Source organism: Oncorhynchus mykiss, chromosome 8 (genome assembly GCF_057628025.1).
Source record: "Oncorhynchus mykiss isolate SJ-2025 chromosome 8, ASM5762802v1, whole genome shotgun sequence".
Classification (NCBI taxonomy): domain Eukaryota; kingdom Metazoa; phylum Chordata; class Actinopteri; order Salmoniformes; family Salmonidae; genus Oncorhynchus; species Oncorhynchus mykiss.
This window is the reverse complement of record NC_143029.1, coordinates 27,743,161-27,766,446: the sequence shown is the minus strand read 5'-3', so window position 1 is coordinate 27,766,446 and position 23,286 is coordinate 27,743,161. Positions and strand designations below refer to the sequence as shown.

The 23,286-nt window shown below is 42.3% G+C and overlaps 1 protein-coding gene across 19 annotated transcripts in view; it reads right to left on the bottom strand.

The window, feature by feature from the left end:
* The window catches only part of syne2a (spectrin repeat containing, nuclear envelope 2a), a 232,865-nt gene that overhangs the window by 89,442 nt on the left and 120,137 nt on the right, over window positions 1-23,286 (bottom strand). For 15 of the 19 annotated variants that reach the window (XM_090243070.1, XM_090243079.1, XM_090243074.1 and 12 more), the window contains 10 exons: window positions 22,901-23,038; window positions 22,006-22,191; window positions 19,305-19,427; window positions 18,964-19,146; window positions 11,783-11,920; window positions 11,324-11,425; window positions 6,751-6,864; window positions 773-1,324; window positions 601-684; window positions 194-460 (listed from right to left, as the gene is read on the bottom strand). In XM_090243070.1, the coding sequence (XP_090099196.1) occupies window positions 194-460; window positions 601-684; window positions 773-1,324; window positions 6,751-6,864; window positions 11,324-11,425; window positions 11,783-11,920; window positions 18,964-19,146; window positions 19,305-19,427; window positions 22,006-22,191; window positions 22,901-23,038 (1,887 nt within the window). The remainder of the gene's footprint in view (window positions 1-193; window positions 461-600; window positions 685-772; window positions 1,325-6,750; window positions 6,865-11,323; window positions 11,426-11,782; window positions 11,921-18,963; window positions 19,147-19,304; window positions 19,428-22,005; window positions 22,192-22,900; window positions 23,039-23,286) is intronic. The other 4 variants (XM_090243076.1, XM_090243086.1, XM_090243077.1 and 1 more) reach the window with 1 other exon arrangement.

Below are 23,286 nucleotides of genomic sequence, written 5' to 3'. Positions count from 1 at the left end.
ATAGGTGGCAACTATTTATACATCAACGTAATAATATGAATAATCACCTCCTTATTTCTCACATTGTTGAAAAAAAGTTCAATCACAGATCGGTGCTCTTTTGCACCACGAAAATGTCACCGCCAGTGTGCAATATATCCTACCTATTTCCAGAGATCTGTAAATGTAAATCAGCAGTTTGTAGGTACTGTACCTCCATCTGTAGCAGTCTTAGACTGTCCTCCACGGTGGTAATAGAGGGACTGAGCAACAGGCCAGTGAGTGTTTCCAGTGAATGCTCCACTCCACACAGAGCTGTGTAGAGCTCTCTATCCAACATGGGATAGCCACCTTCCTTTGAATTGGCAGAGGAATGGCCACTTGCTCTGTGTCTGAGTTGTCTAAGGCTTGCAGCACACACCTCTATCTCTCTCAGACCACCAAAGCCATCGCCGGTCCCCTCTGCCTTTGACCCTGTAGCCTACACAACCACATGGAGAGCACCATCAACACAATATAATGGATTGAAGACAGGCGCCCTTAAAATCCTGTACCTCTGCTAAATTTTGACCCAGGTCTGATGAGTACTTGAATCAGGGAGGTGTGACAGTGTGAACTGACCGCATGTAGATCCTCCTCCTGAATATTCCTCAAGGTGTTGAGTTTCTCAGAAAGTCGAGTGTGAAGGAGGTCCCATCTCCCATCCTATGAAAAATAAACGTAAAACGTGTGGGCAGGTAATTGTGTGTGTGAGTGTGTGTACATATGTGGTGCACGGGTATGGTACTCTTACCAGGTCTTCCTGGGGGTCGCTGGGTGTATTTGGCAACTGACCATTGGCAACTGTCCCAATTTCCTTGGTTACTGACCCAGTCATCTTGGTTACTGACCCAGTCATCTTGGTTACTGACCCAGTCATCTTGGTTACTGACCCAGTCATCTTGTTTACTGACCCAATCTCAGGTACTGATTGTATCTCTTTGGTTACTGATCCAATCTTCACAGGTACTTCTCCAGTTTCTTTGGTTGCCAAGACACTTTTTACAGATGCTGGTCCAGTCTCCATGGTCACTGAACTAGTTTCAGGTAATGAGACAGTTGCCTTGGTTACTAATTCAGACTTCTCGGTTACTGACAAAGTCTCCTTGTTAATGTCTTTACAGACTGATTCTGTCGGCTTGTTTTCTGATATAGTGGTCTTGGAGATGGGTTTCCACTGAGCCGGTAATGACAGGGTGTCTGCAGGTGCTCGGTCTGTTTTTTCAGGTGTTGGTTGGATCTTCTCAGATATTAAACCAGAGTTAGTGTCTTCTGGGTCTACACAAGACTCCGGGGTGTCCAACTCCTGAACGAAGATGGTTGGAATGAATCAAACCCAACCCCAATAGAGTGGTATGGAATCTGACATGCAATTACTTCTTTACTCAATGATCTGGTAACACTTTACATCTTTACACTTTACACTTTATAATCCATTAATAGATCATTATTAAGGCATGTATTAATGATTTGCTGAACACTTGTAAATCATTATTACGACTTCATTTAACACTAGTAATTAAGGTATTTGTAAACGGTTAACACTGTTTAACAATGCTCATTAATACATCATGGATAATGAATTTGTTAATGATCTGTAAATTATTTCTAAACCATAATTATAAAATGCATAAAAAACTACAGTATGTTTATGTCAGTGAGCAATTTACATACTATGAAGTCATAAACTATCACTTATTACTTCTGCCTTTATTCATGATCGATATGTTAATGTCTTAATTAACCTCTCAAAACTAGGGGGCAGAATTTTCACTTTTGGATAAATAGCGTGCCCAATTTCAACTTCCTGCTACTCATGCCAAGAATATAAGATATTATTCATAGATTTGGATAGAAAACACTATGAAGTTTCTAAAACTGTTTGAATCATGTCTGTGAGTATAACAGAACTTATGTAGCAGGCAAAACCCCGAGGACTAACTGTTCAGATTTTGTTTTTCCCCTCTCTGTTCCCTATATTGTCTTTGCCATTGGATATTTAATAGGAACCTATTTTCAGTTCCTACCGCTTCCACTGGATGTCACCAGTCTTTGGAATATGGTTATTCCTTTGTGCTATGAAGAAGTAGGCCAGCTCGGAACTGGGGACACTTTTGTGAGTTGCTCAAGACGTGAAAAGCAGTGCTGGTTTCTTTTCTTTCCTGTATTGAATACAGATTGCCCCGTCTACAATTTTATCGATTATTAACGTTTAAAAATACCTAACGTTGTATTACAAAAGTAGTTTGAAATATTTTGGCAAAGTTTATAGGCAACTTTTGAAATATTTTTTAGTGACGTTGTGTTTTTGTAAGCTGTTTTTTTTCTGGATCAAACGCGCTTTATAAATTGACATTTTTCGATATATATGGATGGAATTAATCGAACAAAAGACCAATTGTGATGTTTATGGGACATATTGGAATGCAAACAAAAGAAGGTCATGCATATTTTATATTTTATTTCAGCGTTTTGTGTAGCGCCTGCTATGCTAGCTCCTTTGTTTACTGCTGGTGCAGATGGTGCAGGCTATCAGATAATAGCTTCTTATGCTTTCGCCGAAATACATTTTTAAAATCTGACATGTTGGCTGGATTCACAACGAGTGTAGCTTTAATTGAGTATCTTACATGTGTGATTTAATGAAAGTTTGAAGTCACTACTTTGCACTGTTCATTTTCATGTTATTCCATGTATAGTTAATTCAGTATTTGTTTTTCTCTGTACTTGCAGATCATTTCCATACTCTGCTTGGCAATAAAGTTTCCTGTGCGTGTTAAATCTCTGTGAGGTTGCCTTATTCCTCTGACAAGGATAGGTTTTCAGTGAGTCACAGAACAGTCAAATGGGAGGGTATTCCATCACAGTAATGTACAATGACACCGGTGCATAATTTTCTGTCTTCATTTTTCACTTCACCGCTACCTTTGAATCTGCCAGCTAGCAGCGACCTAGATAACTTACAACATTAGTTAGCCACACTGTAGCTTTTTGCTAATTTGTAAAATGCAAGCTAGCTGTATGTCAATAAATTGTCAACTTTTCTCCAACCTCATGTGGGTTAGTTATGTAATTAAAAGGTATCTGACTGAAAACTTTCACCCAATGTTCAATAGGTCTGGTGGATCAATACGTCAAAAGTGGCATTCATTAACCCAATAGAGAGAGAGGGGAAAAGTCCTTGTCCAATATAAAAAGTACCAACCCATAGCCCTGGCCTTATTTATAATAAATCACCTCCCTCTGAACTTCCCTGCAAACACCACTGTCTTGTGTACCTCTGATTCGGAGCCACACCTTCCAGAAATGTGATTTGCTAAGATCAAATCATTACAAATGTTTATTTTATTTAGTTGACTTCCCACTCCACACTGCCCTTTGCCACCTGGACAAGAAAAGAGCAACACATTGTTTATAAAACTATACATTATTTATTTACCTATTATGAAGATATAATGGCCACTTTAGATTCTGTACTGCAAATGTGTTTACTAATAATTTATAAAATGGGTTGTTAAAGGGACATTGCACTTTCAAATCAAAGTTTGAAAGACTTTTCCAGATTGGTATCTACACAACAAATGTTGTGGGACATAGTTTCATCTTGACATTAGTACACTTTTGAGGTCAGAAAACATTTGACAAACGTTCATTTATGCGTGAAATGCCCCTTTATTAATAATATGAGTCATGCAGGGAAGACTAGAATATGTTCCAGGATTCTTCCAATGGCATTGAGGAATCATCCACATCAGTCAATGGCTTCATCAATAAGTGTATCGATGACGTTGTCCCCACAGTGACTGTACGTACATACCCCAACCAGAAGCCATGGATTACAGGCAACACGGTACTGAGCTAAAGGGTAGAACTGCCGCTTTCAAGGAGCGGGACTCTAACCCGGACGCTTATAAGAAATGCCGCTATGCCCTCCGATGAAGCATCAAACAGGGAAAGCGTCAATACAGGACTAAGATTGAATCCTACGACACCAGCTCTAATGCTCATCGGATGTGGAAGGGCTTGCAAACTATTACAGACTAAAAAGGGAAGCACAGCCGCGAGCTGCCCAATGACACGAGCCAACCAGACGAGATAAATGACTTCTATGCTCGCGTCGAGGCAAGCAACACTGAAGCATGCATGAGATCACCAGCTGTTCTGGATGACTGTGATATAACACTCTCGGTAGCCGATGTGAGCAAGACCTTTAACAGGTCAACATTCACAAGGCTGCAGGGCCAGACGAATTACCAGAACATATACTCCGAGCGTCAACTGACCAACTGGCAAGTGTCTTCACTGACATTTTCAACCTGTCCCGGGACCAAGTCCGTAATACCAACATGTTTCAAGCAGACCACCATAGTCCCTGTGCCCAAAGAACACCAACGTAACCTGCCTAAATGACCACCGACCCATTGCGCTGTAGCCATGAAGAGCTTTGAAAGGCTGATCATGGCTCACATCAACACCATTATCCCAGAAACCCTAGACCCACTCCAATTTGCATACCACCCAAACAGATCCACAGAGGACTCAACCTTTATTGCACTCCACACTGCCCTTTCCCACCCGGACAAAAGGAACACCTATGTGAGAATGCTATACATTGACTACAGCTCAGCGCTCAACACCATAGTGCCCTCAAAGCTCATCACTAAGCTAAGGACCCTGGGACTAACACCTCCCTCTGCAACTGGATCCTGGACTTCCTGATAAAGGGTAGGCCTAAGGGTAGGTAACAACACATCTGCCACGCTGATCCTCAACATGGGGGCCCCTCAGGGGTATGTGCTTAGTCCCTCCTGTACTCCCTGTTCACCCATGACTGCATGGCAAAGCACGACTCCAACACCATCAGGAAGTTTTTCCTGACTACACAACAGTGGTAGGCCTGATCACCGACAACAATGAGACAGCCTATAGGGAGGAGGTCAGAGACCTGGCAGTGTGGTGCCAGGATAACAACCTCTCCCTCAATGTGATCAAGACAAAGGAGATGATTGTGGACTATAGGAAAAGGAGGGCCGATCACATTCCCATCTACAGGGCTGTAGTGGAACAGGTTGAGGGCTTCAAGTTCCTTGATGTCCACATCCCCAATGAACTATCATGATCCAAACAAAGATTTGGCATGGGTCTTCAGATCCTCAAACAGTTCTACAGCTGCACCATCCAGAGCATCCTGACTGTTTGCATCACTGCTTGGTATGGCAACAGCTCGGCCTCCGAACACAAGGCACTACAGAGGGTAGTGCGTATGGCTCCGTACATCACTGGAGCCAAGCTTCCTGCCATCCAGGACCTCTATACCAGGCGGTGTCAGAGGAAGGCCCTAAAAATTGCCAAAGACTCCAGCCACCCGAGTCATAGACTTCTCTGCTACAACACGGCAAGCAGTACCGGAGCACCAAGTCTAGGTCCAAAAGGCTTCTTAACAGCTTCTACCACCAAGCCATAAGACTCCTGAACAGCTAATCAAATGACTACCCGGACTACTTGCATTTTTACTTTGTTTATTTTAGTAAAAACTTTCTTAACACTTATTTACCTTAAAACTGCATTGTTGGATAAGGGCTTGTAAGTAAGCATTTTACTGTATTGTATTTGACGCATGTGACAAATAAAATGTTTTTTGATGAACAAGGGCATTAAAGTCATTGGCAGATAATTTACAACTTCTTTATAGGCATGTTTATGAATAGTTTACTATGTCTAATAAAGTATACTGAACACAAATTTAAATGCAACATTCAACAATTTCAAATATTTTACCGAGTTACAGTTAATATAAGGAAATCAGTCAATTTAAAATAAATTATTAGTCCCCAATCTATGGATTTCACAAGACCTCGGTAGGAGCGCAGCCATGGGTGGGCCTTGGAGGGCATAGGCCCAACCACCGGGGAGCCAGGCCCAGCCAATCAGAATATGAGTTTGTCCGCACAAAGGGGCTTTATTACAGACAAAAATACTTCTCAGTTTCATCAGCTGTCCGGGTGTCTGGTCTCAGATGATCCAGCAGGTGAGGAAGCCGGATATGGAGGTCCAGGGCTGGCGTGGTTACACGTGGTCTGCGGTTGGACGTAATGCCAAATTCTCTAAAACGACTTTGGAGGTGGCTTATGGAAGATAAATTAACATTACATTCACTGGCAACAGTTCTGGTGGACATTCTTGCAGTCAGCAGGCCAATTGCATGTCAGCATGCCTGAAAACTTGAGACATCTGAGGCATTGTGTTGTGTGACACAATGCCCCAGAGTGGCCTTTTATTGTCCCCAGCACAATGTGCACCTGTGTACCTGTGTAATGATCATGCTGTTTAATCAGCTTCTTGATATGCCACACCTGTCAATTGGATGAATTATTTTGGCAAAGGAGAAATGCTCACTAACAGGGAAGTAAACAGATGTGTCCACAGAATTTGAGAGAAATATGTTTTTTTGCTTATGGAACATTTCTGGGATCTTTTATTTCAGCTCTTGAAACATGGGTCCAACACTTTACATGTTGCGTTTATATTTTTGTTCAGTATAATAAATAAATCATTAACACATGCCTAGTAAATTATATATTAATGGCTTTCAAATGAACGTTATTATAAAGTGTTACTCGACAGACAGACAGACAGACAGACAGACAGACCAAGAGAGCAACTGTTAAACCTTTAGTGACTGCTAATAAGGAAAAACTACCACATGTAGAGGACTTCCTAACGTCTGCTTACCTTAGTGACAGCGCCGATGTGGGCTTCAGACATAGCGTCACTATCCTGGAGCCAGTGTGTGGATGTAGCCACTGATTCTGCCAGCTCCTGGTGGCTAAGAGTCTCGTCTGGGTCCTAACACACACAGTACATGTACACACACACAGTACATGTACACACACACACACACACACACACACACACACACACACACACACACACACACACACGTGTTATGAGTGTGTGTGGCAGACAGGGCTCTTGAATGGCAGCTGCCTCTGACAGTGTCCAAGGGATGTCGAGGTAGGACAATCAGTAAAAGTATAACATATTAAACTTAAACCCTGTTATAAGGCCCACATTTTTTTAATTATATATTTTTATTTCACCTTTATTTAACCAGGTAAGCCAGTTGAGAACAAGTTCTCATTTACAACTGCAACCTGGCCAAGATAAAGCAAAGCAGTGCGACACAAACAACAACACAGAATTACACATGGAATAAACAAACGTACAGTCAATAACACAATAGAAAAGTCTATATACAGTGTGAGCAAATTAATTAAGATTAGGGAGGTAAGGCAATAAATAGGCCGTAGTGGCGAAATAATTACAATTTCGCAAATAAACCTTGGAGTGATAGATGTGCAGAAGATGAATGTGCAAGTAGAGATACTGTGGTTCAAATGAGCAAAAATATATATAAATAAAATAAATAACAATATGGGGATGGGGTAGTTGGATGGGCTATTTACAGATGGGCTATGTACTGGTGCAATGATCTGTAAGCTGCTCAGATAGCTGATGCTTAAAGCTAGTGAGGGAGATATGAGTCTCCAGCTTCAGTGATTTTTGCAATTCGTTCCAGTCATTGGTAGCAGAGAACTGGAAGGAAAGGAAGCCAAAGCAGGAATTGGCTTTGGGGGTGACCGGTGAGATATACCTGCTGGAGCCCATGCTACGGTTGGGTGCTGCTATGGTGACCAGTGAGCTGAGATAAGGCGGGGCTATAAGGACTTATAGATGACCTGGAGCCAGTGGGTTTGGCGACGAATATGAAGTGAGGGCCAGCCAACGAGAGCATACAGGTTGCAGTGGTGGGTAAAATATGGGGCTTTGGTGATGAAATGGATGGCACTGTGATAGACTGCATCCAATTTGCTGAGTAGAGTGTTAGAGGCTATTTTGTAAATGACATCGCCAAAGTCAAGGATCAGTAGGATAGTCAGTTTTACGAGGGTATGTTTGGCAGCATGAGTGAAGGATGCTTGTTGCGAAATAGGAAGCTGATTCTAGATCTAATTTTGGATTGGAGATGCTTAATATGAGTCTGGAAGGAGTTTTTACAGTCTAACCAGACACCTAGGTATTTGTAGTTGTCCACATATTTTAAGTCAGAACCGTCCAGAGTAGTGATGCTAGGCAGGTGGGCAGATGCGGGCAGCGATCAATTGAAGAGCATGCTTTTAATTTTGTTTTCATTTAAGAGCAGTTGGAGGCAACGGAAGGAGAGTTGTATGGCATTGAAGCTCATCTGGAGGTTAGTTAACCTCTTGAGTGTAGGGGGCAGTATTTTGATGTTGTATGAAAAACGTACCGAAATTAAACTGCCTATTTCTCAGGCCCTGAATCTAGAATATGCATATACTTGTCAGATTAGGATAGAAAACACTCTACAGTTTCCAAAACTGTCAAAATATTGTCTGTGAGTATAACAGAACTGATATTGCAGGCGAAAACCTGAGGAAAATCAAACCAGTAAGTGGCCTCTATTTTGAAAGCTCCATTTAAAGGGATATCAACCAGATTCCTTTTCCAATTGCTTCCCCATGGTGTGAACAGTCTTTAGACAGTTTCAGGCTTTTATTTTGAAAAATGAGTGAGAAAGATCACATAGCGTCATTGTATGGCTGGGTGCCAGCAGCGTTTTGTATGCTTAACAGCTTGGAGCAGCCATTTTCTCTCTCTCTCCTATTGAAGAAGCTACATTCCCGGTTGATATATTATCGATTACATATTGTAAAAACAACCTGAGGAGTGATTATGGAAAATGTTTGAAATGTTTCTACGAACATTACGGATACCATTTGGAATTTTCGTCTGCGATGTCGTGACCGCTCGAGCCTGTGGATTTCTGAACATAACGTGCCAACCAAATGGATGTATTTTGGATATAAAAATAATCTTTATGGAACAAAAGGAACATTTATTGTGTAACTGGGAGTCTCCTGAGTGCAAACATCCAAAGATCAAAGGTAAGCGATTTAATTTATTGCTTTTCTGACTTTCGTGACCAATCCACTTGTCTGCTAGCTGTTATTAATATTTTGTCTACTGAGAGAGATGTGCATCCATAAACATATGCTTTCGCCGAAAAGCTTTATTGAAATCTGACACACCAGGTGGATTAACAACAAGTTAAGCTTTGTTTTGCTATATTGCACTTGTGATTTCAGGAAAATTTAATATTTTTAGTAATTTAATTTGAATTTGGCGCTCTGCAATTCAGCGGTGGTTGATGAAAATGATCCCGCTAAGGGGATGGGTGCATCAAGAAGTTAACAGTGTCCAAAGAAGGACCAGAAGTATACAGAATGGTGTCGTCAGCGTAGAGGTGGATCAGAGAATCACCAGCCATAAGAGCGACATCATTGATGTATACAGAGAAAAGAGTCGGCCCAAGAATTGAACCCTGTGGCACCCCCATAGAGACTGCCAGAGGTCCGGACAGCAGGCCCTCCGATTTGACACACTGAACTCTATCAGAGAAGTAGTTGGTGAACCAGGCGAGGCAGTCATTTGAGAAACCAAGGCTGTTGAGTCTGCCGATAGGAATGGGGTGATTGACGGAGTCGAAAGCCTTGGCCAGGTCGATGAATACGCCTGCACAGAACTGTCTTTTGTTGATGGCGATTATGATATTGTTAAGGACCTTGAGCGGGGCTGAGGTACACCCATGACCAGCTCGGAAACCAGATTGCATAGCGGAGAAGGTACGGTGGGATTCTAAATCTGTTTGTTAACTTGGCTTTCGAAGACCTTAGAAAGGCAGGGTAGGATAGATATAGGTCTGTAACAGTTTGGGTCTAGAGTGTCTCCCCCTTTGAAGAGGGGGATGACCGTGGCAGCGTTCCAATCTTTGGGGATCTCAGATGATACGAAAGAGAGGGTGAACAGGCTAGTAATAGGGGTTGCAACAATTGCGGCAGATAATTTTAGAAAGAGGGTCCAGATTGTCTAGCCCAGCTGATTTGTAGAGGTCCAGATTTTGCAGCTCTTTCAGAACATCAGCTATCTGGGTTTGGGTGAAGGAGAAATGGGGGAGGGTTGGGCAAGGTGCTGTGGGGGATGCAGAGTTGGCCCGGGGTGGTAGCAAGGTGGAAAGCAAGGGGCGGCAGGGTAGCCTAGTGGTTAGAGCGTTGGACTTGTAACCGGAAGTTTGGAAGTTCAAACCCCCGAGCTGACAAGGTACAAATCTGTTGTTCTGCCCACTCACTGTTCCTAGGCCGTCATTGAAAAAAAGAATTCTTAACTGACTTGCCTAGTTAAATAAAGGTAAAATAAAAAGGACAGCCCTAGAAAAATGCTTATTGATAATTGTAGATTTATCGGTAGCCTCAGTGCAGCTGGGAGGAGGTGCTCTTATTATCAATGAACTTTACAGTGTCCAAGAACTTCTTGGAGTTTGTGCTAAGGGATGCAAATATCTGTTTGAAAAAGCTAGCCTTTGCTTTTCTAACCGCCTGTGTATACTGGTTCCTAACTTCCCTGAAATGTTGCATATTGCGGGGGCTATTCAATGCTAATGCAGTATGCCACAGGATGTTTATGTGCTGGTCAAGGGCAGTCAGGTCTGGAGTGAACCAAGGGCTATATCTGTTCTGGTTCAACATTTTTGAATGGGGCATGCTTATTTAAGATGGTGAGGAAAGCACTTTTAAAGAATAAAAAGGCATCCTCTACTGATGGAATGAGGTCAATATATTTCCAGGATACCTGGGACCGGTTGATTAGAAAGGCCTGCTCGCTGAAGTGTTTTAAACTATCATTACAATGACATCAGAGGAAAACATTCAATAACTTCAAAAAACATGAAATACTGCAAAGTAAGATGATCATGAAACGAAACTATGACACAGTTAAAGAGGAAAGGGAAAGGGTAAATTCGGTTGCATGCCCACACGGAATAGCATTCAAAGAAATGAGGGAACTGTAGGTGACCACTGCAGGAGACGTAACTTCAAAGGAAGTGTGTTGCTATGAACACCGTACAATAGTGACATGATGAAAGGAATAAGTCAGAAATTGCATGAAGTAGTGTACTTCCTGTTTTCTGGAGGCATAGAACAATCCCACTCTATATGCAACAACCACATTACGACCACTAACTTTAAATGTTAGCCCTTAGCCCTAACCCCACTCTTTACTGTAATATTTTGATCAAGTCCCAAAATGGAGCTGGCAAATAAATGAGGAGTCAATTAAATTGGAGCAGAGGTGGGATTAAAATAATAATTTGTGGCTGTAGCCAACAAACTAGAATGGGTTAAAGATATATCTTGTGTTTTAGGTTTTTGTTTTATTTTATCTTTACCTCAGGAAAACTGCATGTGAGTGTGTCAGAGGATGATGAGTGATGATCTTCATCCTCGTATTCCTCCTCTTCCTCAGAGAGGCATGCTTCTGAGGCATCCTCCTTCACAACAGGGTTAGGAAAGGGTTAACATTGGCTGTTAGTTACATGTTAGAGAAGTGGTCAACAAGTCGGGTCCTTTGTTCCAGCTCAGCACTGAAACACCACATACTTCATAGTTAGTTGATTACCTCATTTAGGTATGTTAAAATGCTGGACTGGATCAAAAGACTGCACACCCTGTAGCTATCCAAGACCATGAGAAACACTGTGTTAAGAGTGCCCGCAAATTATTATTCAAACACATGTCACTTCTAATGTCAGGGTGAGTCCGAAATGGCATAGTATTCCCTACATAGTGCACTAGGGTAACATTGTGTACGTAAAATAAAAATGTTGGTTGATCATGCAAGCTTGTACCTGATGTCCGGTGATCTGCGGTGGACCCGTATTCCGTTGATGTGTACTTATTAAGATAAGGGCACTGGGTTCTGTTGTCACACACACATTGCATGATGGGATGACCCCCTCAGCCTCCCTCACTTCACGCATGTTGCCCTGTGGATACAGAGGAGATTAGAGAGGTCGAAATCATGCTTTTCATCAAATTAGATGGTATTTGGATGAAACCAAATCAAAGTAGGATGACCAAAGATTGAAAAATGACTGTTGCTGGTACATCGATAAAGTTCGATTATAAAATCAAATGGCATTTGTCACATGTGCCGAATACAACAGGTGTAGACTTCACTGTGTAAAGCTTACTTACAAGCCCTTTTCCAACAATGCCGAGTTCAAAAGTAAGAACATTTGCAAATAAAAATAGAAAACGGTAACAGTACTGAGTCAATGTGAAGGGGTACGAGGTAGTTGAGGTAACATGTAGGTAGGGGTAAACGTGACTAGGCTATCAGGATAGATAATAAACAGAATAGCAGCAGCACATGTGAAGAGTGTGAAAGTGTGTGCATGTCTGTGTGTGTGGCGTCAATATGCATGTGTGTTTTGTTAGCGTATATGGTGTGTGTGTGTTGGAGTGTGAGTAGTTGTGAGTGTGTGAGTATAGTCCAGTGAGTGTGCATAGAGTCAGTGTAAGAGAGTCAGTGCAAAACAGGTTCAATTTAATAGTCTGGGTAGTCATTTGATTAACTGTTCAGCGTTCGTATAGCTTGGGGGAAGAAGACCACGTAACACTTGCCGTGCAATAGCAGGGTGAACAGTCTATGGCTTGGGTGGCTGGGGTCTTCAACAATTTCACCAGCTTTCCGCTGACACTGCCTGATATAGAGGTCCTGGATGGCAGGGAGCTCGGCCTCAGTGATGTACCGCACCACCCTCTGTAGCGCCTTGCGATCGAATGCGCTGCAGTTTCAAAACCAAGCTTTGACGCAGTCAGCATCACAGATGTGTTGTTACCTACCCTCACCAACAGGGGGTGGCCAGTCAGAAAGTCCAGGATCCAGTTGCAGAGGGAAGTGTTCAGTCCCAGGGTCCGGAGCTTGGTGATAAACTTGGAGGGGACTATGGTGTTGAATGCTGAGCTGCAGTCAATGAACAGCATTCTCACATACAGTAGGCATTCCTCTTGTCCGGATGGTGAGAGAGCAATGTGGAGGGCAATAGAGATTGCGTCATCTGTGGATGTGTTGGGGCAGTATGGGTGTGGGTCCAGGATGTCTGTGATGGTGTTTTTTTTTATATATCATTTTTTTATTAACCCCTCCACCACCCCCCTTCTTCGGAGGACAATTATCTTGCTTTTCTGCTACATATACATACATTTTACATGGTACTTTTAGATAAAGCAGTAACATAGCAATAATACATTACCAAACATAAACTCTTTAATCCCACCCCTCAACCACTCTCAGCCCATCACACCTATCACCATAGACCTCAGCTCTTTAATCCCACCCCTCAGCCACTCTCAGCCCATCCCACCTATCACCATAGACCTCAGCTCTTTAATCCCACCCCTCAGCCACTCTCAGCACATCCCACCTATCACCATAGACCTCAGCTCTTTAATCCCACCCCTCAGCCACTCTCAGCCCATCCCACCTACCACCATAGACCTCAGCTCTTTAATCCCACCCCTTAGCCACTCTCAGCCCATCCCACCTATCACCATAGACCTCAGCTCTTTAATCCCACCCCTCAGTCACTCTCAGCCCATCCCACCTATCACCATAGACCTCAGCTCTTTAATCCCAACCCTCAGCCACTCTCACCACATCCCACCAATCACCATAGACCACACTTGTTTGGTTTCCATGTGCCATATATTGATGGTGGTGTTGATGTGTGCCATGAACAGCCTTTCAAAGCATTTCATGGTTACAGATGTGAGTGCTACGGGACGATAGTCGTTTAGCCAAGTTACCTTTGAGTTTTTAGGAACAGGGACAATGGTGGTCTGCTTGAATCACGTTGGGATTACAGACTGGGACATAGAGATGTTAAAAATGTCTGTGAAGACTAGGGTTGCACATTTCGGGGAATATTCAGAGGTGGAAACTTTCCGTGGGAATTAACGGGAAAATATGGGAATTAACATAAATACATGCAAATTAATATTAATACCATTTAAATGTAGATGTTTTTTGCATTGGATATATTTATCATATGGAGACAGAAACATAAACCTTATCTTATCATAAATAGACATAATTGCAAATGACTAAATCCTTCCAATAGAAATAAAAAAACATGTTTAGTTACGAATTGAATTTAAAATAAATGAGTTGACTCTTCACATGGGATGATTTCACTGAACAACAAAAGAAAGGGAATATTGAATGATCCCCAATGATCCATCGCATCTCCCAAAAATGTTTTCAACATACATCTGTAAAATGATAGTCTAGAAACTAAAGCTTTGGTTCTCTTCCACTCAGGCTTCCATGTCTTCTCCCTGGACATCCTCAATGTCCACCTCTTGAACATCAGACTGAGGCCTCATCTTCACTGTCACTTTCCAACCTTGTTGAGGATGGCTCGTTGTCAGGCTCAAAATGCCTCAAATTTGCCCAGATGGCCACCAGTTTTTCAACCTCTGTATTGGTCAGCCTGTTGAGTGCTTTGGTGTGTGTGTTCCCAAACAATGACCAGTTGCGCTCTGAGGTGGCTGATTGGTGGGATTTGGAGAATGATGTAGGCAACAGGGGAAAGAGCCTACATCCACAAAGTTCCATTCACCAGGTGGCTGATGAGATATGTTGGCACGACTGCCATATTGGATCTCCATCCCAAAGCCCTTGCTTGGAAGTGTACTTCGCCAGACTGCCAATAACCTTGCCCTCATCCAGGCCAAGGTGGCGAGACACGGTAGTGATGACACCACAGGCCTTGTTGATCTCTGCACCAGACAGGATGCTCTTGCCAGCATACTTGGGGTCCACTATGTACGCGTGTATGGACTACAGGCCGAAGTCTTTACGCTTTTTGATGTATTTCAGAACTGCAGTTTCCTCTGCTTGGAGCAACAGTGAAGTGGGCAGGGCAGTACGGATTTGTTCTCTTACATCTGCAAGCAGAGTCTGAAGATCAGACAGGATGGCATTGTCTCCCTCAATCCGTACAATGGCCACTGCTCTAGGTTTCAGAAGTTTCAGGTTGCTTACCACTCTCTCCCAAAATACATCATCCAGGAGGATCCTCTTGATGGGGCTGTCCATATCGGCAGACTGTGATATGGCCATTTCTTGGAGAGACTCCTTCCCCTCCAGGAGACTGTCAAGCATAATGACAACATCACCCCAATGGGTGTTACTGGGCAGCTTCAATGTGGTGCTCTTATTCTTCTCACTTTGCTTGGTGAGGTAGATTGCTGATATAACTTGATGACCCTTCACATACCTAACCATTTCCTTGGCACTCTTGTAAAGTGTATCCATTGTTTCCAGTGCAATGATGTCCTTGAGGAGCAGATTCAATGCATGAGCAGCACAGCCAATGGGTGTGATGTGAGGGTAGAGCTCCTCCACTTTAGACCAAGCAGCTTTCATGTTCGCAGCATTGTCTGTCACCAGTGCAAATACTGCTTTCAGCTCATCTGCAATGTAGAGACCGGTGTGTCTGTTGTCCCTTGTGTCTGTGCTCTTGTAGAATACTGGTTGAGGGGTGGATAATATGAATTTAATTATTCCTTGCCCATGAACATTTGACCACCCATCAGAGATGATTGCAATACAGTCTGCTTTCTCTATGATTTGCTTGACCTTCACTTGAACTCTGTTGAACTCCGCATCCAGCAAATGAGTAGATAAAGCATGTCTGGTTGGAGGGGTTTATGCTGGGCGAAGAACATTCAGAAATTTCTTCCAATACACATGGCCTGTGAGCATCTGAGGTGAACCAGTTGCATACACAGCTCGAGCAAGACATTCCTCATCATTTCTCTGACTACGTTCCTCCATTGATTTAAAAAACCTTCTGATTCCAGGAGGATCATGCGCTGTTGCTATTGATAAGGTGTCTGATTCATAATTTTCACCTCAAATAGAAGTAGAGGGACTTTTGTCAGAGGTTGTTTGTTGTGAGCGCTGAGGGAACTTTATACACTTGGCCAGATGATTCTGCATCTTTGTTGCATTCTTCACATATGATTTGGCACAGTATTTTCAAATGTACATCGCTTTTCCTTCTACATTAGCTGCAGTGAAATGTCTCCACACATCAGATAGTGCCCGTGGCAGTTTCCTGTAAAGATTTGAAAAAAAATGATGAAAAAAACAACAAATACAATTCCATGTACAGATAAATAGTTCAGCAGTTAGATTAAAAAACTCCTTTGTAAGAGAAATGTTTTAAAAGGAAACATGTATGGAAACAGGTGAATTAACACTCCTCAGTTAGCAAGCTCTAGCAAACTAAAACCCACATGGTAGCAAAAACGAACTACCAGAAATTGTTAACAAGTTATACATTATTTAAACACTTTGCTGTAGGCTACTATTTACTAGTTAACAAAAAATTATGTATGTCATTTAAAATATATTCACAAAAACCCAGTGTTGTAATCAAAACTTACCAGAAAGCATGTAGTCCTTGGCTCAGACAGTGTAGTAGTGTGGGCTCAATAGCATCTCAATAGTGTGCAAGATCTTGAGAATCAGCTGTACATGTTATGGAAGAATGCACTGTGCATGCAGAGAGTTGAAATTCCATTGAACTGGGGATAGTTTAACCAAGATATGCCACAAGACCTAGAATTGCCATGTGTATCCCACAAAAAAGGTTCACTATTACAAGCTAACATTTTGATGAATTTAAGCAAAATTCCTGGGCTTAACTTCCCATGGTAAATTTACAGGATATTTACGGAAATTTACTGGAAACTTTCCGACCCTTTGCAACCCTAGTGAAGACGCTTGCCAGCTGGTCCGCGCATGCCCCCTGAGAACGTGCTCTGGTATTCCATCTGGCCCAGGGGCCTTGCAAGTGTTAACCTATTTAAAAAGTCGTACTCACATCGGCCACGGAGAGCAACATCACACGGTCATCCGAGACAGCAGGGGCTCTCATGCCTGGCTCAGTGTTTGAAGTGAGCATAGTCTGAGAGGTTGTCTGGGAGGTTTGCGTCACTGGGCAACTCACGGCTGGGTTTCTCTTTGTAATTCGTAATAGTCTACAAACTTTGCCACATCCGACAAGTGCGGAGTGGATGTAGTAGGATTGTATCTTAGTCCTATATTGACGTTTTCCATGTTTGATGGCTCGTCTGAGGTCGTAGCGGTCTTTCTTGTAAGGATTCATGTCCGTTTCCCATTCCTTGAAATTGGTAGCTCCATGGCTTTTTGTTAGGGTACATATGTTGGGTCACTGTGGGGAAGAAGTCGTTGATGGTAAACTCCTTAATGATATTGGATGAATCTCTGAACATATTCCAGTCTGTGCTAGCGAAGCATTCTTCTAGCTTAGCGTTCGCTTCGTCGGACCACTTCGGTACTGAGCGCATCCCTGGTACTTCCTGTTTGAGTTTTTGCTTGTAAACAGGAAGCAGAAGGATGGAGTCATTTGCCGAAGGGAGGGCCTTGTATGCGTTTCTGTGGATAGAGTAAGTGGTCCAGAGTGTTAGCGCCTCTTGTGTTGGTAAAAGTGGGGTTAAAAGCATTTCAGTTTTCCCGCGTTAAAGTTTCTGCCCACTATAAAAGCTGCTTCTGGGTGTGCATTTTCTTGTTTGTTAATGGCCCTCGGCAGCTCGCTGAGTGTCTGCTTCGAGCCATTATCATTTTGTGGTGGGATGTAAACAGCAGTGATGATTATAGATGATAACTCTTGGTAGATAAAAAGGTCTGCAATTTACCATGAGGTTTTATAGTTCAGGTGAGCAAAAGGTTGAGAATTCCTTCAAACTTGAAGCAACGCACCAGTTGTTGTTTACAAAGAGGCACATCCCTCCCTCTTTAGTTTTGCCTGAGTCCGCTGTCCGGTTACGACGAAGCACGGAGAAACATTTGAGTTTCATTACCATATCGCCCAGTTGGTAGGAAACTCTCGAACAGAGCTCATCCATCTTGTTCTCCAGTGACTGGACATTTGCCAATAAAACGGAAGGAAGTGCCAGACAATTTTCTCTGCATCCGAGTCTGTACTCTTAGAAATAAAGATGCTATTTTGAACTTAAAAGGGTTCTTTGGCTGTCCCCATAGGAGAACCCTTTGAAAAACCATTATGAGTTCCATGTAAAACATTTTACACAGAGGGATCTACATGGAACCCAAAAGAGTTCTACCTTGACCCAAATATGGTTCTACCAGGAAAAAAATAGGCTTCTCCTATGGGGACAGCCGAAAAACCCTTTTGGAAAACTTTAAGAATATAACAAGGAGTTCAGTCCTCCTCCCGTGACTTTTCTTGTTGGATTGCTCGAACAATGGAGTAGGGTCCGGTGTTGACAAGGGAACAGCTGATCCGCAGTTGAAGTAGGAGCCGAAATCAAGGTCAAAGTCAGTAGCTGTCGATACATAGTTCAAAAGTACTTGGCAGTCATAGGTGATAAGGATGTGAGCTTTGTGACTGGCATCATCTGTCTTATATTGGGGATCGATCACATTTAGCTCATTTTAAAGCATCAATTAGGGTTGGGCGATGTCAACCGTTGTCCTATTGTGATTATGTACGCATCAAACATTGTGATATACGAGGGTTGGGCAAGTCCAGTCCTCGAGGGCCTGATCCCTAGCAAACACAGCTGAATAATCAAATTGCATTCTAAACTGAAGATCATACGATGCTATCGCCCCCTACTGGGCAACCAAAATCATGACAAAAGATAATGTTTTTGAAAGCTTGGGCAGAGGCTAAGTGCAGGCAAATATTTTCAAATGTTCCTTTATGGTGGAGGAGCTAAGGCACGGAACACTTGTGTGTGGAACTTCATTGAACCAAAATGAATGTTACCCATTTTCTATTTTTTATCACTGAACTTTACTGAACCCTTCTTGAATGGAGAGGGGCCTGGCTTTGGGGACAATATTGGCAACATTGGGGGCACATTTGTTACATTGCCGTAACGTTGTGTGGACATTGGAGACACGGTCTAGTAATGTTGTTGAAACGTGGAGATGTTGTGGAGACGTTGTGAGAACATTTCCTACCTCCAACGCTCTACTCTGCTCCTGTGTCAGCTGTTCCAACTCTTGGAGGGGCTGTAGGAGTAGCACAGCTCTGGGGAAGGCACTCAGTGTCTCTTCTGCCCCCTGAGGTAGTCCAAGTTCAGCCTTACAGCCCTCGATCTCCCCCACTGTCCTCTGCATAGACTGGATGTTGGCCAGGATTACCTAGACAGAACAAGGAGGGAGAGGTCAATACAGTAAGCACATACACAAGATGTGTGCACGTGTGAAACAAAAACATTTCTAAATCATATAAATGACAAACATACATGAATGGCTATGTACACATCCTCTTATACACACTTAACACACTCTTGTCCCACCTGCCGGTTGTGGAGGTGTTCTTCAAGTGAGATGTCCAATGTGTCAGTGGAGGATAAAATAGCTCTGATCTTGGTCACATTTTTCTCCATCGTCTTCACCTCTGCTTCAATGGCATCCACTTCCTGAAAATAGCAACAATGCTGTGAATGTTCCAGAGAAAAGCAAAAGCTCGAAAGCAAAAACCAAACTCAAAAATGAAAAGCACCACAAGTCAGTTTCATAAATGGAATAGAAATGATAGAATACTGCTTTATCATCCATTGTCTTTTGCTGTCTTCTGTTATTCCAAACCCCCTGACATACCGGTCTGAAAGCTTCTGGTAATAACGTAGGATCGCTATGGGATGATACTAGGACATTATAATGGTATCGTACGTACTCCAGACCACTCTTGGATGTCTAAAATGAGATAGAAATGATGTCGACATTGTAATGGATCAATACCTTTTGAAATAGCTGCCCTTTTTCGGGCCCTGCAAATTGCTTTTGACTAACTAAAAAAATCTGTGCGGTCCTCTGGTGAATTCTGATATCCTGATTTTTTTTTAACCTTTATTTAACTAGGCAAGTCAGTTAAGAACAAATTCTTATTTTCAATGATGGCCTAGGAACAGTGGGTTAACTGCCTGTTCAGGGGCAGAACTACAGATTTGTACCCTGTCAGCTCGGGGATTTGAAATTGCAACCTTTCGGTTACTAGTCCAACGCTCTAACCACTAGGCTACCCTGCCGCCCTGATGTGGCCCTCGAGACGATATCATTGCCCACCCCTACCATAACAGGTGTCAGACATTTTCACTTCACGTAGTAACTTCTATTGAAGGGATAGAACAGCACAGTGGTGTTCAACCTTTTTTTGCTACTGTAACCCCAATCACTTTGCTCTGCTCAAAGTTCCCCCTCGTGCAACCAACCATACAGCGCATTCAGAAAGTATTCAGACCCCTTGAGTTTTTCCAAATTTTGTTACGTTACAGCCTTGTTCTAAAATGGCTAACTTTAAAAAAAAATCCATCTACACACAATACTCCATTATGACAAAGCTAAAACAAGATTTTTGAAATGTTTGCAAATGTATTCAAATGTTTAGGTACCCTTGCCCAGATCTGTGCCAAGACACAATCCTGTCGAAGCTCTACGGACAATTCCTTTGAATTCATGTCTTGGTTTTTGTTCTGACGTGCACTGTCAACTGTGGGGCCTTATATAGACAGGTGTGTGCCTTTCCAAATCATGTCCAATCAATTGAATTTACCACAGGTGGACTCCAATCAAGTTATAGAAACATCAAGGACGATCAATGGAAACAGGATGCACCTGAGCTTAATTTCGAGACTCGTAGTAAATGGTCTGAATACCTATGTAAATAAGGTATCTGTTTATTTTTAATAAAGTTGCAAAAATTTCTAAAAACCTGTTTTTACTTTGTCATTATGGGGTATTATGTTTAGATGGATGAGGAAATGTTTTTACTTAATCTATTTTAAAATAAAATGTGGAAAAAGGGAATGGGTCTGAAAACTTTCCGAATGCAATTTAAGACTATGTTCCTATAAATCTTCACAAAGCATTTGTATACTTTACCACTGTATTAAATTTAATTTACTTTTAAAGGGTTAGTTAGTCCAACATTATTTCTTCCTTTAAAATGTTTCTACAAAGGAAGTAATCTATAGGCCAGGGGTGGCTGCAAATTACACTCAGTACATTGCAGTTACTCCTGGCATAAACTACTTCTAAGGCAAGAAGAACATTAAAAAAGTATGAAATTAGGATGAACTGTTGCTTTAAAACAAAAAGAAGACAAAAGAGAAAGGGGATGAAAAATAGCTCCTAAATTATTCAAGACAAACCAAAGGAAAAGACATGCCATGAAGAGAGAGGCGGTCCCAAAAAAATGATCTTCTTTCCTTTGTTTTCATACTTTAGTAAATATTTTCTGTACTATTTATTCATTTCTTTTGAATTTTCAATTTTTGTCTCTACCTTCTTGCCCTTTGTGCTGTCGTCTGTGTCAGAATAACATTTGTACCACATTTTGTGCTGCTGCCATGTTGCTTCCATGCTGTGTTGTCTTCGGTCTCTCTTCATGTGGTGTATCTGCTGTCGTGATGTGTGTTTTGTCCCCCAATTTTGTTTTTGAAATTCCAGCCTCCCTCCCGGCAGGAGGCCTTTTGCCTTTTGGTAGGCCGTCATTGTAAATAAGATTTTGTTCTTAACTGATTTGCCTAGTTAAATAAATGTTATAAATAAAGGTTAAATAAAATAAATACAAAATGATCAATAGAAATGAATTTATTAGCATCAAAAGTTTGTGTGTGAGTTGTTTTTCTGTTTCAGACCAAGACCAAGTGTGCTCGATCAGATTTAGCCTAGACACGCAGTGGAATGTTCCATTGAAACTCACTAGCATTAGCCACAGCAGTTCTTATTAAATGTAATACGGGGAGGAGACACAATGCATTCTGAGGGAGGGTGAAACTCTTCTATTGAGGCTGTTGATAGACAACCTTACTCTCTTTCCACAAACACCCAGTTTGAAGCATCACGCTCACAGTTACACTCACTCAGACTCCCTTGCCCCAATCCTAACCTTAACCATTATCAGTGGAGTCTGATCCTATATCTGTACCTAGGGGAAACTTGACCCTGGAGCTACTAGTACCCCCTATTGAGAACCACTGCAATGGAGGGTCTTACCGGAGTGACGTGCAGCAGCTGGTCCAATGGCCCCATGATGTTATGCTGCATGGCGGTGACTTGGCGTTCGGTCTGGACTAGCTTATCCTCCATAGCAGTGGTGTGACACACAGCAGAGATCTCCACCAACACAGGTCCAAAGCCCACCAGAGTGGCCCGGATACGCTCCGAGTCATCCAGCACCATCTGTGATGTGGGGTTACAGAACATGGACACATGAGTGCACACCCGCATGCACACATACATGTACATACAAACACATACCTAGAAACACAGACTTACATACCTACATGAGCGCACATACACTATCTATCTACAAGCCATAAGACTGCTGAACACTTAAACTGGAATTAGCACACACACACACACACACACACACTTAGGCTACACACACATCCCAAATGCTGCTACCAGACTCTTGTTATGATTGCAAAATACTGCACAATTTAAACTCTTGCCCCCAATCCCCCCTTCCCCAAAATACGTGTAAATTTAGGACTATAAATTGTGCCTGCCTGTATAATACTTATGCTAAAAAAATATATTATATTCTACTTCTACCATTTACTTTATGTTCGTATTCTTATATTTTATTATTTCTTATTGTTGTTACCTTGTCAAAAAAGAACAAGTAGGTAAGCATTTAGTTGGACAGTGTATACCATGTGTATCCCATACATATGACTAAAAAACATAAACATAGAAACACACTCGAACACGGACAGCTCTACTACACAGCGGATTGGGAAAGTATTCAGCCCCCTTGATTTTTTTCCACATTTTATTTTACGAATGCACTGTATATCAATTCAGAACTACCAGCAGTGTTCTACAATCCAGGGGATTGCGTGTATGTACATGTGAGTGTGCGTCTGTGTGTGTGCAGTGGACTGGCCTGCAGTGTGTTGGTCTGGCTCTGGAGGCTCCTGGCTGTGGTGTAGGTGCCGGGAGCGTCTAGCCAGGACTGGGATTCTTCTAGCCAGCAGCCAGCACGATGGATTATATCGTTATACTCCTGGAGGCAGGCAGGGATCTGACAGGGGATGGGACAGTGAAATTCCACAAATGTACTTTTAACAAGGTACACCTGTTAATTGCAATGTATTCCAGGTGACTACCTCATGAAGCTGGTTGAGAGAATGCCAAGAGTGTACAAAGCTGTCATCAAGGCAAATGGTGGCTACTTTGAAGAATCTCAAATATAAAATATATTTTGATTTGTTTAACTCTTTTTTGGTTACTACATGATTCCATATGTGTTATTTCATAGGGTTGATGTCT